At 39.6% G+C, this 26990-nt stretch overlaps 1 protein-coding gene across 1 annotated transcript in view; it reads right to left on the bottom strand.

The window, feature by feature from the left end:
• TRHDE (thyrotropin releasing hormone degrading enzyme) overlaps positions 1-26990 on the bottom strand; it is a 452112-nt gene that overhangs the window by 285159 nt on the left and 139963 nt on the right. The window contains exon 3 of the mRNA XM_072146727.1: positions 13514-13640. Within this exon, the coding sequence (XP_072002828.1) occupies positions 13514-13640 (127 nt within the window). The remainder of the gene's footprint in view (positions 1-13513; positions 13641-26990) is intronic.

The following is a 26990-nucleotide window of genomic DNA, read 5'->3' as shown; positions in this document are numbered from 1 at the left end:
TGTGTACTTGAAAAACAACAGCAAAAGTCACAGTGAAAAGTCTCAAAAACGACAAAAGTTGCAAAAATGAGTCAATTTAACTAGCAGAAATAAAGACAGATGTCCCCTTATGATTAAGAACAATAATACTTGAGGCATGTAAAGTAAGCTTTTTGGTCCATTAGTCCATAATAACGGAGCATTATGCTGCTTGTTATACCATGAGGTAATGTATTTTTAGTCTGGAAATGTGGGGGAGAAGATTGGGCTTGTTAGACCTTAGAGGGTGAAAAATCTGGCATACGAGTTTGTTTTTTTGGAACTTTTTTTTTTTTTTTTTAAAGTCACACAAAATTGTTAGTTCTTGAGCAACCACTACTAAGCTTTTAACTCTGATGGCAGAGGAGTAGAGTTCTTTTGCTCAAAAATGTATGACTTTTCTGACGTCAACATCAGAATTCTAAAGATAAATCAGGTGCAATACTAGGAATATCAGTTGTGGCAAACTTTCCTGGGTATCCACCCAAAAAGCATCAAATATAAGAGAGAGATTTTTTTTTTTTAAGATAAACGAACCCCAGGATTGTTTCATGTTTAAAACTGGGACAGAGTGGGAGTGTTGGTAAACTTTTTCTTACTATTATCATAGCCTTTCATATCCAAATCTTTCATAGTCTTTGAAAAATATCCAGTAAATAATATTAAAAAAGTCCTGCTTAACACATTTCATGTTGACAACAATATTTGAGTATACCTGGTTAACATATTTGTTTGGTAAATCAGTGGCTTGCATTTTTACTCGTGTTATTATGCATTCTAAGTGAGGCTGCTACCTTCAAATTGTAAATGAGAACAAGGAAAACATTTTAGTCAATTGCTCCGAGAACCATTAGGGATTCTTCATTAGTAGGTTTTGTTGATGTCTGCTCACCACACTAATGAGAAATGTTGATATAAAGAGGAATACATCAAACGTGACAATACAATGGTTTAATCAAGCCAGTTCTCTACATTAATCTTTTATCTTAGATTTGCTATTCATTATTACTGCATCCATTAACTCATTTTCTGCCAACGACGAAACACAATGTAATCTGCAATATATTTAATTTTCATCTCACTTGGAAAAGGGACATTAAACAAGGTAGAATGAGTCTGTAGGTCTTTTGGGAAATTATTTAAAGTAATTTTAATGCTTTAAAAGTTTAGATTCAGAAACTTAAGAACCAAAGTAAAGTTTGAGTTTGCAAAGAGTTGAGTTATTTATTGTATATGGAATAAAATAGAAAATTCTTAAGCTATAAATAAAAGACCTGAGGAGTCCACAGTAAGTGATCTTCATTTTATATATCTTGATTTACACACTCTTCACAGTTTTGTAATTAGGATATGGTTAGCAAGATTGGTGGTATGCTCCAGTGCTCAAGTTACAGATTTGGAGGAAGAAGTTGCACATCTGCGAGCAATCGACAATCTTAAGAACTGTATTCTGCTCATTGAGCAAGAAATAAGCGGGATAGAAGTGGAAGGTGGAGAAGAAAGCCAGGAGGACCAGGTAGGTAGCTGGGTTACTGAAAATAGAGTAGGTAGAAAGGGGTCCAAGAAAAGGAAGGCCAATTTTGACTCTGAACACCCGAGCAAAATTGCAAAAATGTGCAATGATGTCAGTGTCAGAAATGGCAGCCCTAGCGCAGCCGGGGGAACAGCCCAGCTATTAGTAGGGGGAAGGTAGTGAAGGTAAGCCAAGACAGTTATTGGTTGTAAGTAACTCTATAATCAGGAAGATGGATAGAATAATTTTTGCCTCAACTAAATGGTTTGCTGTCTCCTTGGTGCCAGGGTTCGGCATGTGGTGGAAAGGGTGGGTAAATTACTGGGAGGGGCTGAGGATGACCCAGCTGTTGTGGTCCATATTGGAACCAATGACATAAAAGATGGTAGGTAGAGGAGCCTAAAGAATAGCTTTAAAGAATTAGGTTCAAAGCTTAAGGGAAAGACCTCCAAGGTAGTATTTTCTGGAATACTACCTGTGTCATGTGCTACATAGAGAAGCCAGCAAGAGCTCAGGGAGTTAAATGTATGGCTCAGATCCTGGTGTAGAGCAGATGGATTTGTGTTCCTAAAGCCCTGGGCTGACTTTTAATTTGGGTACAAACTGCTTTTTGCAGATAACTTGCACCTAAATGGGAGGGGGGCTGCTGTGCTGTACAAGGCATTGGTTGGGCTCATTTGGAATATACCAGGAATATGCCATCCAGTTCTAGGCACCGGTCCATAAAAATGAGGCTATGTAGCTAGAGATGGTACAATGAAGAGCCACAAAAATGATAATGGGTACGGAGTTGTGAGGAAAGATTAAAACAGCTAGATTTATTTAGTCGATGGGATATTAAATAATATTCATTAATATGTTTATAATTTATATAATTATATGAATGGTCCATACAAAAAATATGGTTGAAAGTCAAATAAAAAGACAAGGGGTACTGTCTGGAGAAAAAAAGAAAAAAATGTTTTTTATCTGTAGCTCACCCGATTGTTGCACAAGTAATCTTGTGCTTTATTGTGGATACGTAATCCCAAAAGTAGCCACAACATGGCTACACGATACAATGGTTAGGCCGCTTCGGCCAACGCGTTTCTAGTGTCATCCGACCTTCTTAGTCATGGCTGGTCAACTTGCAGTAACATGTTCTTTACATCAAAGAGTTAATTCTATCGGTTAGACCTTCTAGGGTTAAAGTATAAAAATGGTTATTCTTGGCAGTGCTCCCTGTAATGGAAAATAGCACCCAAATGTCTGAAATGCAACTTTTTCAGCGTTTTGAAACAGACATTAAATTTAATAAAAAATGATCAATAGTCTGCAAATGGAAGCAATGAAAATGTCAATATCACAGGCCAATAAGATAGGCCGATATGGGGGGGGGGGGCAGTAACCCCACATTAGATCTACAAATTGCTTTAAAGAAACTTTTGCAGTTGGGGTCACCCTGGGTGCTATATCAGAACACATACCAAATTATCTATATGTTGAACTTCCAATAGTCCCAATTTTCCATGCACTCCCCAAGATGCATAAGGAACAATTCCCACCTCCCCTACGCCCAATAGTGGCAGGAATTGAGTCCATAATGGAGCATCTTGGTGAGTGGGGAGATCATCACTTACAGCCCTTGGTGGTTGCCCTCCCTGGGTATTTGAAAGATACAAAACATACCATCCCATTATTAGACTCTTTTCCATGGCAAAAATATTTCTCCTGGCTCTCTTGTGATGTGGTGAGTCTTTATCCATCTTTAGAACATCACACTGCATTGGAATGCCTATCCTATTTCTTACACAAATATAGCCAATATTCTGAGCCAAGTTTCTGTATCTGTTGGTCGAATTTTTGTAAAAAAACTATTAATTCAAATTTGATGGTAATTTCTATGTGCAGACAAGTGGTGGAGTGATTGGCGGCAAATGCTCCCCATTGCTGGCAAATATCTATAATGCTGATCCATTTCTCCCTCATATCAGGTGGTATGGTCGTTATATTGATGAACTCCTCCTGATATGGGTGGAACTGATCAGCAAGCCCAGGATTTTGTCTTGTACATTAACCAAAACACTTTTCATTTAAAATTTACTTTTTACAGTCATCCATATACGGTTAATTTTATGGATATAACATTAAAGGCAAAAGATATTGTATATATATTCGAACAAAACGTAATTGCACTGATGTGAACCATTTCTCAATCAAAAAAAGTCTGTGATAAACTCAGACAACGTAATTATCCCAACTGTTAAAAAGAGCTTTAAATATCACTGAAAAAATTCCCAGAAAACAGCTGTTACCCCCCATTAAACATGGAGATAAAAAGAGAAGTAAAAATATGTCAGTGATAGTCACATTTGTGACTACATACAGTGAACAGTAAGAGGAGATAAAAACCATCATAAAAAAGTAAAAATTTTCTAAAATTATTATGGGAGGTGTCAACTTTGTGCCTAAAAAAGCCCCGACTCTGGGCCAAATACTTTCTCCAAGTCTTTTCTCTTCTGTAACATCCAGTCTATCACATTGGTTGCATACAAAAGGTTTTTTTAAGTGTGGTCACAATGTGTGTGCTTGTTGCAAAAATGTTCACTCTACTGATAAAGTGACTTCTGCAGTCACTCACTGCATTACCTGTAAAAAATGCAAAATACAATATGTGGGATGTACCACATGTGCATTAAAAGTAAGAATTAGACGCAATTTATCAGATGCAAAAAACAAACAATCTGTTAATATATCCATGGTGTCCAAACACTTTCAAACGGCACATGATGGTAATTGCACAGATTTTTCCATAACTGCTATAGAGGAAGTTAAAAAACCAGCAAGAGGTGGCGACCACAGTTGTAAATTGTTGAATAGAGAGAGGTTTTGGATATTTTTTCCTTGACACAAGAATGCTGCTTGGTTTGAACAAGAGGTAAGACATGATATTCCAAATTTGATATGGCTTTATCTTTTATTCTTCTCTCTACAGGAGGCTTATATCTATTTGATCGCCACCTTTCCATCCTTTTGCTTATCCCAAATTTTATATACATAATTGTGTTGTTTAACTTTAGATTTTAAACTCTTGTGTGTTTCCTTTAACAAGAGAGGTCATGTGACCATAGGTGCGGGTGATTTATACACACCTGCACACACATCATGCTAGGTCATGAATAACGATGTTTTCCGAAATGCGCAGAACGTGAGCTGTGGCTGTTCATTTCTCTCTGTTTTTGCACATACATGTGAAGTTTTTGATGCATCAATAAAAAAGATTTGATGTTTTTACTATAACCTAGTTTCGTCCTTGAGCTGGATTCCCCTTGTGCAATGAAAATGTCAGCTCGTACTGGAAAAAAACTTATTGCACAGCTTCGTACACTTATTCAGGAAAAGGTAATTAGCATCAGAAGATTGGGAAACAAAGAATATTTTTGTGATCCTACCGACACAAAGAATTAAGAGGAGGGGCATTTGTAGCCCTTAAAATCAAGCCCTACAAGAAAATGGCATAAATGCACATGGGGATATTTTATATCTTTTGGTGGGGGGTTTACTGAATATTTTTTACTTATATCTTTATAAATATTTTTTCTGAGTTTTCCAAAATACTGGCATAATTACAAGAGTCACTGGTAAGCCATTGCATAAATCGAAAAGCTGCAAGGGCTTCTATCTGTTTTTATAGCAAGATGATATTCAGCAAGGAGTTCATAAAGAAGAAATTTTAATGACTAATGAGGCAGTTCCTCCCTTTGCCTCTCCCTTCTCCCTACTATTGCCAAGAGGAGCTTGGTATTTGGGTTACCCTATACATTCAGGTATAAGTGTTTTTTATGCACAAAAATGTGCTGGAAAACCTAAACTCGGCTTATAATCAAGTCTATAAAAAAATTAAAACCAATACTCACCTTTCTGATGCCCCTCATAGATCCTCTTCTTGCTGCCTGTTGGTCTTTGTGCAGGTCTGCTGATTTCAGCCACTTGCTAACATCATAGTGTGTGCACCGGGAGCTGTCAGCAAGCGGCTGACATCAGTGTGTGCGCCGCAGACCTTGCACCGGCCGCCAACAGGAAGCAAGAAGCGGACCTGTGGTATGCGTCAGAAAGGTGGGTAGGGAGCAGGATGGCTATATACTGGGTGGCAGCAGGCGGGCTATTTACTGGGCGGTAGCAGGTTGGAAATATACTGGAGGGCAGGAGGCAGACTATATACTGCAGGATGGCTGGCTATTTACTGGGGGGTAGGGGCCTGACAAACTATATATTGGGTGGAGGCGGTGACCAATGCATTTCCTACCCTAGGCTTATACTCAAGTCAATAGGTTTTCCCAGTTTTTTTGTGTTAAAATTAGGTACCTTTGCTTATACTCGATTCAGCTAATACTTGAGTAAACTTGTAACTTCAGTCTCAGATCTTTGTATTTGATAAAACAATTTTTATCAATTTTTGATTCCTTTCAGGCTGATGTGTTGGCCATCTGGAACTCCCAAATCCATGAGCAAGCAACATTTTAAAATTTTGATTTGAATCGAAAGAATCAGAATTGATATTTTCTCCAGTTTTACCGGAGATGATATGCACACTCATAACATTTCTCCAGCACTTAACCTTCTAGATCTTTGTACATTGTCCAGAACAAGTAGGCACCAGTTTGTCAGAAATAATATGAGTGATTGTCTTCTTGCTGCACATTGTGCATTTACTTTAGATATATCCAGAAGTTCTTTTGTTGATATTCTATGTTTAGAGCCTGGTCCGGTGCTTCAAAAAAAACTTTCGACTCTCCAACTTTTCGACACTTTTTGACTGCGCACCCTACACAAAGATTTTCATCTTTATTGAGCAAATCCTCATATGATATGTTCCACAATAACCATCCTAGTAACCATCCCCTCCTTCAATGCATGGAGCTGTCATTGCTGCTATACATACATATACTAAATTAACAGAAGGTATCTGTGTTTCTACAAATATTTCTGCTTGGACAGGATTATAGAATCACTTTCACTATAGAGGCCTGTACTCTACTGTTTTCAATCAAATGTTTTCTGAAAAAGAAAAACACATGAGGGTTTTTGTTATCATAGTTATCTATGAGATACAAGTTCCTGCATCCCCGCAGGACTACAGCTCCATTCTGTAATGATGTTTTCCATGCAGAACTGACTGAATATATTCCTCTAAAAAGAAGCTTTAGGCCACATTTCCATTTACCATGGGGGTTTAGAAAACAGCTTAAATTGGAGTAGAGAAATGGGCGAACAAGTGAAGAACATTGTGCTTATTTATGTGGTATGGTAAGGTTTGTTTACTATGGCTGATATATATTGCCCTTATGGGCCTGAATGTGGTGCAGCCTTTACACAGCTAATCACTAGTAATATAAGAGTTATATTGAACCACTGTCCCCATCTGATACTAAGCATAGGTCATCAGTCTAAAACCGCTGTAAAATACCTGATTACAATATATTTGTATCTATTATCTAACCAAATGTTCAGAAATTTGTTTTACTACACTTGTCCATGCTAATAGGATGAAATAGAGGTGGACAGAACAAACTAAAGGAAAACTTTTTTGTGCCATTAAAATGAGCATCTAACAATTCAGTGTTGCTCTTTTTCAATTATTTAAGATTGTGAAGACAATTTAAGTAAAGGTGACTAATTATGTGCAATATTATGTGACTTTCAGATTGCCGTTATAACAAATCTGTTAATCCTCCTATTTTTGTTCCTCTTTTGTGTAGTCCTTTCAGATTTTTATGTACATTAGTATATCAGCCTAAGAGAATTATTTTTAGCTTTGCAATCAGAATGTACTAGAAGAGTAAGGTAATCTGTAATGAAAGGGCTTATTCTGAATACTGTTTCAAAACCAGTAGCATACCTAATTTTATCATGTAAATTTATCCAATATCTACAATGCAGTGAATAATGCAAAGGTTTCATTTAAATATAAACTCATTTCCAGAGTTTTGTATGACATTTTGTAGGTCATGAAGGTCCCGTCCATGATATTTTAGGAAGCCTAAATGTTTCAAACCATACAATAGGTTACAAAAACAGAGTTTGTGAACTTTAAAAAGTATCACATGTAAAAAAGAAGCTGTTATGGATGCTTTATAACAATTATAAATGGAGACCCAACCTTCCTGGGTACAATGTAGTAAGGAAGGAAAGGAAATCTACCATCAAAATAATGCATGGATAAACCAGGGGCACTTACATACAGACCCAAGCACAATGACTGTGGTTATCTTATTATATTTGTTATCTATGGCCTTCCTTCTAAAATCAAATGTTAAAATTATGCTAATGAGCCCAATGGCTACTGGAGCAGTTCCCAGAGCCCCTGCTCTGGCTTATAAGGGTTTTGAGTCCTTTTTTAAGCATGAGCCATGTGTCATCAAAATCCCTTCTATATCACATTTCATGGCTTCCGATTTAAGTGTGGTGTTGGAAAAGTCTACTTTGTGCTGTGTAGGGAAGGACTATATGGCTGCCTTTATGTCTGATACACATAGGGAATTGTTCAATAGATTGTCGTTTAACCTCCAGGACTATTGTTGTAGATTTCCTTTAGACACAGAAGTGAACTCGTCATGAAAAATGTCACATATATATTCGGTCTCATATGGCACGGAAATACGGGACTGGATAAATCACACGTTCATGTGAATGTAGCCTAAGTTGTATATTTTAAGTCTTCATTTTAACAGGGATGTCAACGTTCAGCAAATAATTGATATTGTTTGTGTAATGGAAAGTTTGGATTAGTAGAAAAGTCCAAAGAGAATGTTATGAGGCATGCACCTGTGCTGCGAATCTACCAACAAGAGGACATCCTAGCAAATAATTGTGTTGGGTCACTATATTGTCAACGTTTGTAATAATCATTTCTAAAGTAGTTTATACTTTATATACAATGATATGATATAATACTATTTCAACCACATAATATTTCTGAACAATATTACTCAAAAGTAATTTTATATCCAAGTTGATTTGTACATTACATTTCAGACAATGAACTTAATACAATTTACAAAATTTAAGTAGGTTTGAAAGAATTTTATGGCTTCCTGTGATAGTACATGCATGTACTATCTGTTTACAGGGCTGTTGTAATCTGTCTACCAAGTGGTAACTGCCTTGCATTTATGTTTCTCTATGTGCAATAACTTAAGACGTGAAAAAAATGTTTTTCTGTCAATCTAGTAAGTTTTAACCAAGATAGGTAACTGGCTAAGCAAGATTATGTATTCTGCTTTTGTTATTTCACTAAAAATTAATTCCAATGAGATATAAATGCCGTACCTATAAATTACAGTACTATATGTCACAGCTTTCTGAATGGGTTCTTGTTGCGTTGTTCTGGGCATGCAAACAATATCCAAGGCTGCTCTACATAGAGCTGCTATTGAAAGCTTGCCTTGCAGAGTAGTGTTGAATGGTTTGGGTGAAATATGGGTTTTAGAAGCTTGTCCGGATATTGGAGGATGATAAAATAAAATTGTAGAATAAAAAAATAAAATGCTGCTTACTCCAGTGCGCTAGAAAACGGAATGGTTGGTGGTGAGTGGACCTTCCCAGCACTGTTTGTGGGAGAGTAGGGAGCAAGAATGACAGTGAGGGAAACAAGACATTTAATTAATTGACGTTTCCAAAACTGTGTGAAGTAGGGAGTATATTTCCAGAATGGAAAGGTCAGGTGAAGTTGAAACATTGGTCAATTACATTGCATAGTTCTATTGGTTTATCTTCAACCTGCTCAACCTCTTTTGTGCAAAGCCTCCACCTCCCCCTATTCAAAACAGCACGGGTATCTCAGCCACTGGTTATGGGGCAGCCACTAATGCTCTATGATAACTCTCCTAGCTGGCCATCTACCTGCCCCTGACCCTGCTGCAGAGTTCCCAGATACCCAACAACTTATATTACAGGATGAGGATGTGGATAGTGAACTATCATAGGCCATCTACCATTATGATAATGACTGATGATGGTTTGCTACCAACCACCCTGCTCAGGGCTGAGCACATAAAGGCCGGCCCAGAGGATCTAAGTGTGTGGTATTTTTGAAGCAATTTTCAAAATACAAAATATTCATTTGCAGCTAGTCCATGAAGCAAGCAACTATCTGAGATTTCTCTACAAAACCTAATCTATTTTCAAAAAAATAATTTTCCCATGCCAGGTGTTCACATCCTGCTGCTGCTCACCTATCTGCACTGCAGAGGAACATTTGCCTTCCCACTGACTGCTTTGAATGTGATTCGACTTGGTATATTCTGGAAAGAGTGTGTGAGAAGAAGTAGGCAATAGTTGAGTTCCAGCTCCAGAATGCCTGGGCCTCCATGAGGTACAATTGTGCAGTGCTGCACTGTTTCCAATATGTCGCTAATATAGTCAGTGCTGATAACGGAATTTGTCATCACTACCATCCAAATATTCTGTCTGTTAGAAAAAAAGCTCTTCATGATGGAGCATGTGATGGCACAGGAGGAAGAATAGTAGGAACAAGTGTCAGGCCAGTCCACACATGGCTTGCAGGGTCGGTTGCTGTCCAAGGAGAAGGAAGAGGAGGAAGAGTTTCCTTACAGCAAGGTGACCCAGTGCAGCTCATGGGCACAATGCTAATCATACTATGCTAATCACTACTACAACCAAACAGTAGCTTAGGGCAGTTCTTCACAGTGCCCTAAAAGGTCAATTATTTAGGATTACCACTCTTTCCTTAAAGGGAACCTGTCACCAGGAGACCCATTTTTAGCACTCCCCCAGTCCCCACAGAGCATAGTACATACGCTGCCAAAGTGTTTTTGTATTAAAAATTGGTTTTACAGAAAAAAATATATGTTATATTGTACCTTTCATTAGCATCTGCTGTGTGACTAGGCAGTTGCCAATTGGGAGGGGCTGGAAAGGAGCAGCCATGACAGAAAACTGGCACAGACACTTCTTAAAAACATTTCCAAACTCCAAAGACCTTCTTTTCAGTGCAAAGTATGACAGAAAACTGGTGCAACCAGTTTAATAGTTCTAGGCCGCTGCCTTAGTTGCTCTTTTCACTGCACATAAAATACACATTAAAATTGGGAGCTTGAAAGCTCCCAATTTTATCTACAGTGAATTTTTAAACATGTTATTTTCAGCTTTATGGCAGATGAAGCACATAAATCTCCCTGTCTCCACCAGTTTCTGACCCGCACCCACCGGTCAGTCCTGGGCCGGTCTGGGGCCGGTCCGGAGCTGATCCGGGCCTCCCGCACTCCCTCCCTACAATTTTTGATTTAATGTATAGTACCTGCATCGTACGATCGTTCGATGCAGGTACTATTGATTAGTACACAGACGCAGCGCAGCACCGCTGCTTCTGCGTCTGTGTATACAGGCAGCTACACAGGTCGCGCAATTGACGTCATTGCGCGACCTGTGTAGCGTGGAGGAGAGCTGACACTTACCAGACGTCAGCTGTCCGGCCCTCCCTGCAGCTCCGCGGCTTGGTGTAAGAGGCGCGGAGTAGTGACATCCCTATCCCGCGCCTCTACACCAAGCCACCGAAGACCGGACAGGAAAGACAGGAAGATACCTGCGCCAAGAGGTGAGTATTATGTTTTTTTTTTTTAATTATAGGAAGGGGGACATTAATTACATGTCTGGGGCAGGGGGGGGCATTATTCTGTATCTGGGGCCGGCAGGGGGCATTAATTATATGGCGGAGGCATTATTCTATATCTGGGGCTGGCAGGGGGCATTATTTATGTGTCTGCGGTGGGGGGGCATTATTGTATATCTGGGGCTGGCAGGGGGCATTTACGGAATGGACCTTTTTCTTTGCACACCACTCTGTTGCTTTAGTCTATGTAAATGGTTTATGGTGTGGGTCCCATTGGAAATAGACCTTATTTGTTGAGCCTACTCTTAGTTTGGTCTGCGGTGGGGGCATTATTGTATATCTGGGGCTGGCAATGGGCATTATTTATGTGTCTCGGGTGGGGGGGGGCATTATTGTATATCTGGGGCTGGCAGGGGGCATTATTTATGTGTCTGGGGTGGGCATTATTGTATACCTGGGGCTGGCATGGGGCATTATTTATGTGTCTGGTGTGGGGGGCATTATTGTATATCTGGGGCTGGTAGGGGGCATTATTCATGTGTCTGGGGTGGGGGGGGGCATTATTGTATATCTGGGGCTGGCAGGGGGCATTAATTATATGGAGGGGGGCATTATTGTATATCTGGGGCTGGCAGTGGGCATTAATTATATGTCTGGGGCGGGCAGGGAGCATTAATTATATGATGGAGGCATTATTGTATATCTGGGGCAGGCAAAGGGCATTAATTCTATGTCTCGGGCAGGGGGCGCATTAATTATAAGTCTGGGGCGGGCAGGGGGCATTTATTCTATGTCTGGGGTAGGCTGGGGCCATTCATTCTATGTCTGGGGTAGGCTGGGGCCATTCATTCTATGTCTGGGGTAGGCTGGGGCCATTCATTCTATGTCTGGGGTAGGTTGGGGCCATTAATTCTATGTCTGGGGTAGGCTGGGGGCATAAATTCTATGTCTGGGCTAGGTTGGGGGCATCAATTCTATGTCTGGGGTAGGCTGGGGACATTCATTCTATGTCTGGGGTAGGCTGGGACCATTCATTCTATGTCTGGGGTAGGCTGGGACCATTCATTCTATGTCTGGGGTAGGAGAGAAAGAAGAAATAAATTACCCTTACCATTACAGTATGTTACATTATGGGGCACTATTTGTGTGGTACTAATATTTCAGGGGGCTCTATTACAGTATTTGGGGCACACAATTGGTGGTAGCAGAAGAAGGGACAGTTAAGGGACAATGGGAAAGTGCAGAACATAAGACGTCTGTGTGGTAAACTCTGCAGGAAAGCTGTGTACCTGGAGGAAGAGACAAGGTGATGGTGGAACTAATGGAGAAGATGAGGAACGAGTACAATCCGAGGACACGTCACCTGATGTCACTGGATGTAATAGGTGAGGATCTCATGTGTTTTCTGTAGCTGTATTTGATAAATACTGATTTTTTTCATGTTCGCTTCTGTGTATATATGTATATATAGTATTATAGTAGTTATATTCTTGTACATAGGGGGCAGTATTATAGTAGTTATATTCCTGTACATAGGGGGCAGTATTATAGTAGTTATATTCCTGTACATAGGGGGAAGTATTATAGTAGTTATATTCTTGTACATAGGGGGCAGTATTATAGTAGTTATATTCTTGTATATAGGGGGCAGTATTATAGTAATTGGCTTGTATATGGGAGAAGGTATTCTAGTAGTTTTATTTTGTATATAGAAGGCAGGATATAATGTGTTACTCTAAATGTGTTATTGCAGCATTATTCTTGTACATAGGAGGCAGTATCAATATATTGTTTCTCTAAATTGTACATGTATGGCACAGGGGAAAGGTATTTAAGGCTTATCGGGTCGTGTGTTTGCATCATTTACTGATCGACAGGTCACATTTCTTGCACATTACATTCACTTACAAGCAAAAGATGTTCTTGTTTTGCATTAAGGCCACCTACCAACAATTTGTCTGTTATAACCCCACCCACATTATCTGACCACACCAACTTGTTATGACTCCGCCATAAAATAGGGCCACTTTTATAGTTTTTTCCAGGGCCATTTTAAATTCCCAGTCCGCCCCTGCCCGCACACCATTTTTGTGTCTTGGGGGGCAGGTGTGCTGGGAACAGGGAGGATGGATGGTGGTCAGGGGCGTGAATATGAAGCCCGCCACATTTACTATATCACTATAGAGAAAAACTCAGTTAAGACCTGGTCTACAGGTTGGAAATTGCTGAGTTTTTGCCCATATTCACTAAGAGGCTGGGAGCCAGTGTGTGTGTGTGGGGGGGGGGACCTTAAGACTGACTTGCATCTTTTACATTGCAGTATATGGTATATAACATGAAAAAAATGATTCAAAATGTTAATTTATTCTTACCTAATTTTGGCAAAGAATATGAAACTTTGAAATAATCCTCATAGAACTCCAAAAGCCTTTTTGTAATATTAAGAGCATAGTCCCCAGATCCTCTTCTGACTGCATCCGGTCTTGCATATAACCTCACCTAAACAAAAGAAAACAGACTACCAGTTTAGAAGATTAGACTTGTAATAGGAGTGAAAACAGTAATGTCCAGACACTTATATAAATACAAGATAACATTGCTGTTTTTTTTTTTAAAGAAAGATTCATCCCTACACTATATTATAATAAAATGTTTTTTTTTCCTTGGCTACACAAAAGATTTATGCCATTTTGAAGTCAAGGAGATATTGCAAAGAAATGACTCACATGTGTTTGCAAAAGATATGATGCTACACTGTATTAGCAAAATGGATGTCAATTTTATATGCAGGTAGAGTGTGCGGGACACTCAAAAAGCAAACATTTATTATTGAAGATTTTTTTTCTTTTCCTGTTGCATAAAAATAATACTTGTCGGAATATAAAACTGCAGCATGGCTCTTCTGATGTCTCCTCTGTACGTGTTATTTATATAGACCTAAACTGCTGCATGATATAAACCTTGTTGAAGTTATTTTCTCAACAGACAATTAATATTGCAGATATATTACCGCTGCGCACTGCTAAATATCCTTGTTCTTTTCTCTATACTTTTAAATACTCTAGTTTTAACTTAAATACTATAATAAAATGCTGAAAAAGTATTGTTATTTAAATTATTATCAATTATTCATGAAGAACTCATAAATAATGCTGTCAATGTGGAGAATAATTATAGTGAGCAGTTCTATTCACTAGGCAAAATGCTAGCTTTATTCCACAAAAATACACATTTACATAAAATTTGGTTCTTTAAAGAATAGCTGAGATGAAAAACAAAGTAATATGACTCTGTGCTATGATTTCTAATGGGTAGAACCTTTCTCTTTACATTCTTTTTGACATGTAATGAGGCAAGCTTATAACCCCAAGACACCATCACTATACAATTACTATGCTATATCTAAAACAAAAGCACTTTATTGTTTTATTTCTTATTCTGTGTCTAACATTTGGTTTAGAAATGCCAGTTTTGGGTTCAATGAGAAAACTAAATTGGATATAAAGGTGCTTGATCAGTTTGGTAAAAATATTGGTCACAGAGGAATGCAGTGCTTCTGGGCCCTAGCGAAGATCACTTATGGAATGGAATCATTCCTTATCTACAGATGCAAAATGATCATTGACATTATCACAAAAATGTTAAAGAAATGGGATTATAGAAACATCAAGTCCTCACATTTATTCTTTCTAAGAGGCTCCGGTATATACACGGTGACCAATGAGACCACCAGTGATCTGCTGCTTATATAAGAGTCTAGCAACAAATGTTTGATTCCCAGCAGCAATGATTCAATGCAAACTAAGTATTACACGTTCCTTTTCCTAAAAATTGGGCTGTCTATGTGATGAATATACATGCTAAGGTGTCCTCAGTCAGAGTTACTCTCTCTATCTAGCGGCAATGTAAGCTTCTAATTGACTGACGAGGATTTTATTGACCCGGAATAAAGAACATTTGGAAATTAGTTTTCTAAATCTCACAACTCCTTAAAAAATATCCAGTTATCAGATATCATGCAGACCTTTGAAGGAAGGCATAAGAGTCAAATTCTGTGTACATGCCGTATCCAGGGTCGAACTGGGGGGCAAGGGCCCACCAGTGAAATTGATTCTGGGGGCCCACTTTCTGCTACATGGACATGTTAAGTATAGGATATCTTACAAATACAACTGTCTTGGCCTCCACATTATTGCAAAGTGAGCTTTCCTATTATTTAGCACCAAACATGGTATTTGGTGGATTAAGGGGTTGTCCATGGGCTGAAAAACATGTCTCCTTTCTCCTTATAACAGTGACAAGCCTGACCATTGGTTGTACTTGGTATTGCAATCAAGCTCCATTCATTTCTATGTCTGAGCTGCAATACTTGTAAAAACCGTGCTATTTTTGACTGTAAGCTCTTGCGCTATCCCCTCATCTTCATAGACTGTAAGCTCTTGTGTCACCCCCTCATCCTCATAGACTGTAAGCTCTTGTGTCACCCCCTCATCCTCATAGACTGTAAGCTCTTGTGCTATCCCCATATCCTCATAGACTGTAAGCTCTTGTGTCACCCCCCTTATCCTCATAGACTGTAAGCTTTTGTATCACCCCCTCATCCTCATAGACTGTAAGCTTTTGTGTCACCCCCTCATCCTCATAGACTGTAAGCTCTTGTGCTATCCCCATATCCTCATAGACTGTAAGCTCTTGTGTCACCCCCCTTATCCTCATAGACTGTAAGCTTTTGTGTCACCCCCTCATCCTCATAGACTGTAAGCTTTTGTGTCACCCCCTCATCCTCATAGACTGTAAGCTCTTGTGTCATCCCCTCATAATAATTCTTTATGTATATGGTACACGCAGATTACGCAGCGCTGTACAGAGTTTAACAAATCGGTCCCTGTCCCCATGGGGCTAACAATCTAATCAACCTACCAGTATGTTTTGGAGTGTGGAAGGAAGCCCGGAGGACTCGGAGGAAACCCACACAAAAATAGAGAGAACATACAAACTCTTTGCAGATGTTGACCCTGGGAAGATTATAAAATCCATCATGATACATCCATCAGGAACATTTCTCGTAGATCCAGGCACTGTGACTGTGGTAATCTTCTTAAATTTCTTATCCATGGCCTCCTTCTTTCTTACATCCACTTTGAAATTGCTAATCACCCTCAGGAATCCTGGTTGTCACCAGAGCCTCTCTGTGCTGCAGATTCAAAGGCTGTTGCATTGTGAAGGAGCACTTTCCCTCCTACTGTGAGATGCTGAAAGTGAGATGCAGTAAGATTACATCAGGCAGAGGGAGAAGAAAGTGCTAGAGCAGAGAGGGAGGATGGGACAGTGTAACTGCCTGTGAAGCTGCAGCACAGAAGGGCTTGGGTAACACCCCAGGAGCACTTCTGGATCATTAGCATAATTTTAAACATTGATTTAGAAGGAACAAGGCCACAAATAACAAATAAAAGAAGATTACAACTTCGTCTCAGTGCCTGGATCTATTATTAAGGCTACATTCACACAAACATATACGTCCCGTGTAGTCATCTATGGTGCCTGAGTATTGAGCCATGGCGTCAAAAAAGATAGAACATGCTCTAACTTTGTAAGAATGGCCGTGCGGCGCTATTCTCTATGGAGAAGGGAGAGGTGAGCTCCTCCTTTCTTCTCTCTAGCGTGCTAACGTGTGCCTGCCCAGCCGTAGACATGTGGGAATCCTTTACATTGACACTTGCATTCCCATAGAAGTGGCAATATAAAAACGATGAATGCTACACAGGTGTCATTTAACATCATCGTAAAAATTAAACACAGTAGCACAATTTTTAATTCTTCATAAGACAGCTCCCCTTTCTTTTGTTGGTCAGTACGATCAGGGTGATATAAACATTTTTACTTCTAAACAATAAAAAAGTATTTTATATTACCATTTTCTAACATCTGTTTTTTTATACAGAGTTAAGATAATTTTTGTGGGACAAAGTAATGTGTGTATTTATAACATTTTGTGTAATGTACATCATTTCATTTGCTTTTTATTCAAGTATTTGTTGAAATGATGAAAAACATGCCTTTAAGGCTACATTTACACAACCGTTGGGGGACTTCTGTATGGCCGCAAGCTTGCTGCTGTATATACGTCCCCCATAGGCCGGCAATCGGCGCACAAAGGAGTACGGTGCAGCACATGTGCAGAGTACAACATGGTACCCAGGGAAAAGATAGGACATGTCCTATCTCTCCCCATATTAAGGTGCCGTGCACCATGTTTCTCTATGGAGAGGGGCGAGCAGCGCTCACCCCTTCCTCCTCTCCCGTGCCCCATGTTTCTCTATGGAGAGGGGCGAGCAGTGTTCACCCCTTCCTCCTCTCCAGTGCACTGTATGCCCGCACACGTTCGTGTGAATGTAGCCTTAGACAATCTGCAGAGGAGGGAGGCACATAGGTAAGAAGGGGTTAAAGTAAAGCTATAGAAATTTAAACTGGGCTGAAGAACTACAACTCTCAGCAGTTCTGTCAGCTGCTGGGAGTTGTAGTTCTAAGATGTGTAATTACTAATATGAATTGTAATGCACTTTTATTCCTGTACATACCTAGTGCTGGGTGCAGGTGGCCTCTGTACAGGTTTGCAGCTTTCCCTTCCTCATGGAGGTCCCTCCGCCGCGCACAGCAGGGTTAGGTGGGGCCTGCTGAGGGCAGGCTGTGCTGAAACATCAGGCCCCTTCTGATTGGTGGCTGCAGCTGCCTGTCAGGACCAGGGGGTGGGCCGAAGCCTCTGCTCAGCAGCTCCAGGGCTGGGAATACTTTAGCCCGGCTGCTCCCGGTGCAGTGCAGGCAGTGCATTAACACTTTAATCACTTGCTGGTTGGAGCAGACCCCGGAGTGTCTGCACGGGGGCAGTGAGGTGTAACATTCTCACAGCTTCTCTCACTGCCCCAGCCTTGTGGGAAGATGAGAGACTGCAGCTAAGTGTGCTGCCTGCTCTCTGACCTCCAGCACTCCGGAGGCAGAGGCTGTAATCAGTGACAGTCCTGCTGGGATCACTGTCTCTGCCTGCTTTCAGGCTCCCTCAGTCCCAGACCACGGAGAGCAGGCTGGCTGACATTTATACATGCCTATAGCACTGCATCAGTGGCATATGATAATGAGGGGGGTTCCCGGTGGCCCAGTCCGAACCTGGCCGTATCTACTTTGAATTTGCAAAGTACAGTATGTTTGCATAAGAGTCATATATAATGCTGTCAGAATCCTCAGACTTGTGACTCTGTGACTTGACTCAGTGTACTGGAACATGTATCCAACCTGATCCGATACCCTGAACATCAGTCTGAACTGGAACTTGTATTTAAGTCGTTATCCGGCCAGTCAGTACCCTGAACCCGATCTCAACTCGTACCTGTATCTGAGATGATATCCAGCCTTAGCTGATTTAGCTTCATTTATTAAAATATAACATGGATAAACATACCTGCATATATGCAGTGTTATACAGGTTCATAACAGTCCTTAAAGTCATACAGGTAATAGTTATCCATTCCACACAAATTGGTTTAAAGAGACATAACCTGGTACATAGGGACAGCACACATATTCCACACACAGGAGTTGGGATTTGATTGATTATTGTTGTCCTGCTATAGCCAGTACCCTGTATCCCAGTCTTAACTAGAACTCCTGTTTGATGAGAAACCCTGTTTCGTACCTGATCCAGAACCATGAAGTCTCAACCTTATTCAAAACTCTGACCTGGACTCCTGTTTGCTGCCTTATCCTGAATCCTGAACCTGTACCTAAACCTTGTATCCTGTCTAAACCACAACTTGGTCCAGAAACTTTGCATTCCTGCCTGATTCAGAAATCCTGAACCCCAACTTGATCCAGAACCCCAAACCGTGTATCCTGCCTGAACTGGAATCCCGAACCTGTACTCTGAGCCCTGTTTCAGAATCTGTTCCTGATACTCATGTGTCTGCACATTTATCTGAAACACTAACATCATGCAATGTTTCTTTTACTATACAAACAAGAACCCTTAGCCTATCTGCGCAAAAGGTACAATGGCTACTGGATTTACCTAGCTATAACTATGCTGCAATTCTGCTATGGAACAAACTAGCTATATTCAGCTGGTAGCTGTTGTGTTCTCAAACTGATTTTTTTTTGCTGCTACATAGGGACAGAGATCATTGACATAGTTGTAAATTGTTGGTCAAAGAAGCATTCACTGGTGACTATAAAAGGTTTGCAAGTACCATAAACAATAACAATCTAATTTTTAGGCAACAATGTTGATATGATGAAAGGCACAGGAGAGCCGCGTGAAGACCGGAGTCGCGCGCCGAGGGAGCAGCTGCCTGCAGGTGAGTATATATTTTATTATTTTTCATGTACTTTAATTAATTAAATGTGGCTAATAAGTGTGTGGGGAGGTGTCGTGTTATACTGGGAGGGGGGGTACTGTATGTATTATATGGGACTAGAAAACGTTTAATACTGCGAGGGGGGGGCGCTATATATATCATATGGGGGCATAATTATTTTATCCTGGGGGGGGAGTGATGGAATGCTATATATATTATTTGGGGCTATAATTACTTTATACTAGGGGGGGGTGCTGTATATATTATATGGGGCCATAATTATTTTATACTGGGGGGCATTCAGTATATATTATATGGGGCCATAATTATTTTATACTGGGGGGGATGCTATATACATTATTTGGGGCTATAATTATTTTATACTGGGGGGGATTCAGTATATGTTATATGGGGCCAGAATCATTTTATACTGGGGGTGCTGTATATATTATATATCACTAAGCTGGGGGCTGTATATGGGATACAGTATATTACTAAGCTGGGGGGTTGTATATGGGATACAGTATATTACTAAGCTGGGAGGATGTATATGGGATACAGTATATTACTAAGCTGGGGGGCTGTATACGGAATACAAGTATATTACTAAGCTGGGGGGCTGTATATGGGATACAGTATATTACTAAGCTGGGGGGCTGTATATGGGGTACAGTATATTACTAAGCTGGGGGGTCTGTATATCGGGTACAGTATATTACTAAGCTGCAGGGGCTGTATATGGGATACAGTATATTACTAAACTGGGGGGCTGTATATGGGATACAGTATATTACTAAGCTGGGGGGATGTATATGGGATACAGTATATTACTTAGCTGCAGGGGCTGTATATGGAATACAGTATATTACTAAGCTGGGAGGGGACTGTATATGTGGGGCAAGATTTTATTTAAGCTGTAGGGGATCTGTATATGGGAGCTGTATATAATTTAAGTGGGGGGTGAATAAATATATGAGAGCAGGACTATATAAAAATAAATTTTATATATATATATATATATATATATCTTCATTAGGGGGTGCTATATATTTGATCAGGTTTGCACTGTAAACTCATGTAACATAATAACAGGGTGGGATATATTAGTTATAGGATACAATATATTACTTTGCATCATGTAAACCAAATGTTGGGGGGGTCTGTATTAATAAATTGGGGGTGTTGTATATTGATTGGTGCTTAGCATGCTATAATTCCAGTAGACTATATATATATATATATATATATATATATATAATGAAGGGATGTTTTGTGTGTGGGGAGAGTGTGATCAATTGTGTTGTGAGAGGTATATATTATTTAGGAGCACAGTGTTGTTATCCAGGAGACTTTATACGGTAAGTGACTGTGGTATTTTTAGGGACGCCGGGTGGAGATGCTGCACGGAGCTGAAGATATCCGGCTGTGAACTCAGCAGTGATACGTCATGCATTGGAGAACCCGGAATAAAGTCCTCCTGATGGAACAGATTGTCATCTATAAGGTACTAGATGTCACTAATGCCTCTCAGATCCTGTAGTCAGTCACACAGTGTCAGTGCGCTGTCTGTAGGGTTGTTAATTGTTAGTAAAGTTTAAGGATTTACTTAACAGGGAGTGGTCAGGAGTGGGGGGGGGGGGGGCAGCATTTTAATATTCGCCTCAGGCAGCAAATATGCTAGAATCGGCCCTGGGTATGAATACCTGTGCAGCCCATTGAAGATTCTGGTAACACCATACAACTATGTTGTTTTAGTTAGGAGAACACATAGCTACTGCATCTGTAATAAATAAACTAAATACAAACTTTGCTGAAAAGGTGTAAAGAATAATTTACAGTTTCTTTCCATAAATGATTCAGAATTTCAGATTAGCCTTCTCATTTCTTGAACTAAGGAGGAGTTATAATCTAATAGCTATTTATAGATACGAAGGTTTTTTGGGCTATGCTGGAGAAGGGCATTCTAGAAAATCATGCACTGTATTTGTGAAACCAAAGGTGGCAATCGCCACGTCCCCACTGTGAGTATATATACAATTTACAACATAAATAAATGGAACATGGCAAGATGGTTTCTAAATACGAACTAGAAATAAATATTGGAAGACACAATGGGGAGAAATTTTTAATTCACTTTGGCCAGACTCCTAGCATCACTCATGTCAAAAAAACACAATCACCACATTCATCAAGGATTTTAGACCTTTTTTGACACATTTCCAAATAATGGGATGTGGCCTCTGGGAAAATAAGTCACGTTTCAAAATAAGGTGTTGTGGGCATGCATCAAATAAATATATTCCATAGCACACATACTAGACCAACTAAAAGAAGATCTAAAGTAGGACAGGCATACACTGTGCCAGAATTATCATCATGGTGATATGGCAAAAGATTAGTGTTGTCTAACTCTGCTCTGGTATACACAATGATATACTTCCCCAATGATAGCAGATATACAAGCATAATGTACAGTACTACCGGTATTTACTTTGTAATTTCTTTGCTGAAATAATAAACATAAGCATTTTAAAGTCATTTAAATTTTTATAATCTACTTTTTTTTGTGGCTGTAATTAAAGTATGATTGAATATTCATTCAGTATACAGCCATAACTTCTATTGCAAATTTTATACAATATATATGTCGTCTGCAGAAAAAATTACAGATCTTGGGGGATCGAGTTTACTGCTGTGTCGCCTTTGTACATTGTGCTTTTATATACGCAACTTAGTATTTTTGATGTTCACATAAAATACTATATGAAATACAGTAGAAAGGGTTTTTCATCTGTTTTACTGAATCATGTAGATGTGAAACAAGAATATAAACCTGATGTTGGGATGTTTTTATCTAATCCCAAATAATTTTAGATTTTACTCACAGTGTAATGTGTTCAATAACATAATGTAAAATGATGAACAGAACAGTTACAATTTATTATAGATCTTCATTCACACCTTTGTGAATAGAACAAAGACCCTGAATGCTGAATATAAATATTACAGGAAGTGTAACAACAATCACTATCCTACTTTTGTTCAAATCATTATTCAACAATTCATTGCCTGGAAATGTACCTAATCAGAATGATCTATAATCAAGAAAAATGTTAAAGGGGGGGTATTATTAGTTGTCTTTTCATCTTATTAAGTGGTTCTTATCACTGTGCTGAATCCATTCCAAAAAAGGGGCAGCACAGGATACAACACAGGAATATGATCTTAGGATAAAACCTCTGCTCGCTACCCATTTATAGAACTATGCAAACAACAAGTAGGGAGTGGGTAAGTGGGGGAATGGGAAAGCTGCATTAAAATCCATATTACTTATGTAACCGCTTAACAAAATACTGCATTAATAAAACATCAAAAAAAGATAAGCCGTAAAATGGATGCACTTAGAACTAAAGTACGTACAGATGGTTACCGACTTAAGAACAGTCGATTTGCAGGTTACCCCTAGTTACAGATGGACATCTCTGTCCACTGTGACCTCTGGTGAAGCTCCATGGATGCTGTACTTTAGTCCCAGACTGCAATGATCAGCTGTAAGGTGTCTGTAATGAAGTAATATTGATAATCCTTGGTCCCATGACAGCACAAAATTTTGAAAATCTAATTGTTACAGGGAGAAAAAAAAGTGTCTGCAGCTACAATTATAAAATATACCTTATATACTCGAGTATAAGCCTAGTTTTTCAGCACAAAAAATGTGCTGAAAAACCCAAACTCGGCTTATACTCGAGTCAAAAAAATATATATCTAAACTCACCTTTCCGGCAACCCCTGTATATCTTCTGTGCGATCTGTCCGGCAGCGGCGGCAGGCTATATACACTGGGGCAGGGTCTGGCAGGCTATATACACTGGGGCAGGGTCCTGTAGGCTATATACACTGGGACAGGGTCCTGCAGGCTATATACACTGGGACAGGGGCTGGCTGGCTATATACTGGGGAAGCTGTGACCAATGCATTTCCAACCCTCGGCTTATACTCGAGTCAATAGGTTTTCCCAGTATTTTGTGGTAAAATTAGGGGCCTCGGCTTATACTTGGGTCGGCTTATACTCGAGTATATACGGTATCTGTTCTGACTTGCATAAAAACTCAACTTAAGAACAGACTTAAAGAACCTATCTTGTATGTAATCCGGGAACTGCCTATTGCGGTGGTTCTCAACCTTTCTAATGCTGTGACCCCGCAATACAGTTCCTCATGTTGCGATGACCCCAAACCATGTACAAGAATATTGTATATGCAATAAAATTGTGGCTCCAATGGCTTTAGGGGACCCCTGTGTTTTGATCGTTCAACCCCAGCCGGGGTCTCGACCCACAGGTTGAGAACCACTGGCCTATTGGATGCAGAGAATGGGTGCAGCTACCTTGCTGCTGTTAGCAATGATTGTGTAGCACTGGATGTCAATAAGCTATGAAATCATCTGATGTCAGTATGCAGTGCTCTATAGAGCTCTATCTTTAGTCAGCTACTCTGTAAGTAATGTGACAGCTGCAAAGAAAAACCTGTTGGAATTACCAAATGTCAGATTAAAAAACAGATAAAATAGTAATTAAAAAAAAATAATTCCTTAATTACTGTATATACATTTAACTTGTCTAGATTTCAGGAATGCCATTTACAGTATGGAATGGGCACAATTATTAAATACATAGATGTTAAAAATTTGGGGGAAATTATCAAACGATGCGCCAGTGCTTGCCCCTTTTCCTCCTATAACAATGTTGCAGAACTTCAGCCATTTGTAGTATAATATGAAGTTATCCAGCTTCCTGATTGGACACAAATACTATGTACAATATAAACCCAGACTTTGGTTTCCCTTCAAAGCACATTCTAATACCTCGAGACCTGATTGATATGCTCTTTACATTGACATTACCTCAATTAAGTCAACGTGTTTTATGACATAGCTGTAAAGCTGAAGGATGCAAAGCATTCAATCACGTGGAACCATACAAACCAACCTCATCTCACACATTGAACTAATACAACTCATACGTGTTAATTTATTTTGCGATCACTAATGAAAGGTTTATTTTTCACACCTACTAATCATCTTACTAAAGTTAAAGTGATAAAAGAAATTGAACATTTTATGGAGTACATGAAAAGATTTAATGAAAACAACCCTGCTAGATAGAAAAGTATGTGCTAAAGCAGATGATGAAAAACAAAGTCATAGAGAGCATCTTAATTTAACTCTCTGTAGGAGCTACTGACAGGAACACAAGCTTAAAGTTTCCTCTGTGTGGGACCAATGATCAGGAGCACCTGATGTTCATTAATGTTCATGGTTAAATTGCACTACAGACTTACCAAGTCAGCATCATTTGTTTGTGTATATACTTTTTATACTATTATAAAGCCTTAGACAAGTTAAATATCTGGGATGTCTTGAGTGGACTTCTTTCTTTTAAGTTAAACATGCATTTGTTTACCCAAAAAAGAGTCATATTTTTTTACAGAAATGAGACAAGTTTAGAGAGTACAGTGGGAGTGCAAATTTAGATTCCTCTGTGGTTAAAGTTACTGAGGGGAGTTATCCAGGGGTGTAACTACAGCGGTAGCAACCATAGCAGCTGCTATTGGGCCCCACAGTGTCAGGGAACCCCAGCATCTGGGGTGTTGAGTGTGTATATGCTGTATGTCTGTATATGGTATTGTATATATCTGTGTATTGTCTGTATGCTTGCATGTATGTGATATATATATGCTGTATATCTGTATATATGATGCATGGGTGTATATAGTACTGTATGTATGTGTGTATGTGGTTTGTGATTCTAACTTACATGTATGAGTTTGTAAATATGTATATTTTTTTTTAAGAGGGAAGGGTAGCCCCATTCAGAAATCTGCTATGGGGCTCTGCATCTCCTAGTTATGCCTCAGGATTTATCAAATACTGTTGTTCCCCCACCTCTTCGCTTGTGCTAAATATATAAAGAGGTTCCTCTTGATGTGTCCAGTGGATGGCCACAAGGGCAAAATAATTCTATGCCGGGGAACGCCTGGCGTAAAATTGTGCTTTAACCAGAAACTGATACTCTGCAGCCCATCACTGCCCACTACATGTCCTTCCATGTCATCTTCAGTTATGTTGAGCCAAGAGAAAAGGTATGGATGGCTTCATCTGTATGCTGATGGTACAGAGCAGCTATAGGCACTGTGCAAATGGTGTTGGAAGAGTTATAGTAGCAAAGCTTTTAATGTACAAAACATTTAAGGTAGTTTTAGTAAAAATAAAAGGGGCTTAGGTACTGTAAAAGTATATATCTTCAACCAATTTTTTTTTGTTTTACACCTTTAAAATACTGTAGTAACATTAGTGAAATATTCTAACATATATTTATAGTATGAATGCTCAGTTTTGCCTGTCTCATGCTTTTCTCATTATTCCACAATGAATTAACAGTGATTGAAATAAGTAACTGATGTCAACACTATGCCTAAAGGAAATAGAAGACTCTGGCAGGAATGATATTGCCAAAGGGAAAATACATATAAATGGAATCATACTTAGAGGGTTGCTTATACAAAATTTGAGATGTAGATTTTGTTTAATAAAACTTGGTATAGTGGGTAGAAACCCAGACATTACTCCTTCTGCTTAAACTCTAAAATTTAGCTCATCAAATGAAATATAAGGGTACAGAATATGAGAATTCTTGTGTCTGACTGCCAGCAGGAATGAGGGAAACACTTAGCTATTGCAGAGTTAGTGCATAAGCATCAAATTTTTTCTCCAGTGCCATGTCCATTGCAGTTATGGTTTTGATCCCCATTTTTCTTGTGTGTCCTGCAATTCATCCTGTAATCTACAGACAGATGCTTTTGTGTTCAACCTATGTTCAGTTTGGGCACAATCCCGCAAGAGCTTGTTGAAGGCCCAGAATACCATTTACAATCAAAATGGTATGTGTGTATGTGGGGGGGCACTGTCAGAACCCTCTGAATGGGATTAGGATTGAAGCTTCTGTGCTTGAAAACCACTCTCAGGCTATATTCACACTGTCGTTGCCCGCCCGTACCGTACCGTAGCGGGCAACGGCAGTGTACGGGGAGAGGAGGAGGAGGTGAGCGCAGCCCACCCCCGCCCCTCTCCATAGCAACCTATGGCGCACGGCGCAGTATTACGGGAAAAGATAGGACATGTCCTATCTTTTTCCCGGGTACGGAACGGTACGGTGCCGCACATGTGCTGCACCGTACTGCTCCCGTAGGGTGCCGTGCGCCCATGGAAGTGTATGGGGGATGTATATCGGCCGTATATACGGCGGCCATATATACGTCCCCATACGTTCGTGTGAATATAGCCTCAGGACTGCTTTTGATTGACAGCTACCTTACAGGATCTGTTTCCTGGGAAAACTGGGTTGTCATTTTGGATGAAAGTGAGAACACCCTCTTCCTACACCTCCTCAGTCTCCTCTCTTCCTACTCCATCTCAGTTTCCTTGGTCTTATTTTTCTTCTGCACAT

The sequence above is a fragment of the Engystomops pustulosus genome, chromosome 4, assembly GCF_040894005.1.
Source record: "Engystomops pustulosus chromosome 4, aEngPut4.maternal, whole genome shotgun sequence".
Taxonomy (NCBI): domain Eukaryota; kingdom Metazoa; phylum Chordata; class Amphibia; order Anura; family Leptodactylidae; genus Engystomops; species Engystomops pustulosus.
The sequence above is the reverse complement of the archived record's forward strand: the minus strand, read 5'-3'. Positions and strand labels throughout refer to the sequence as shown.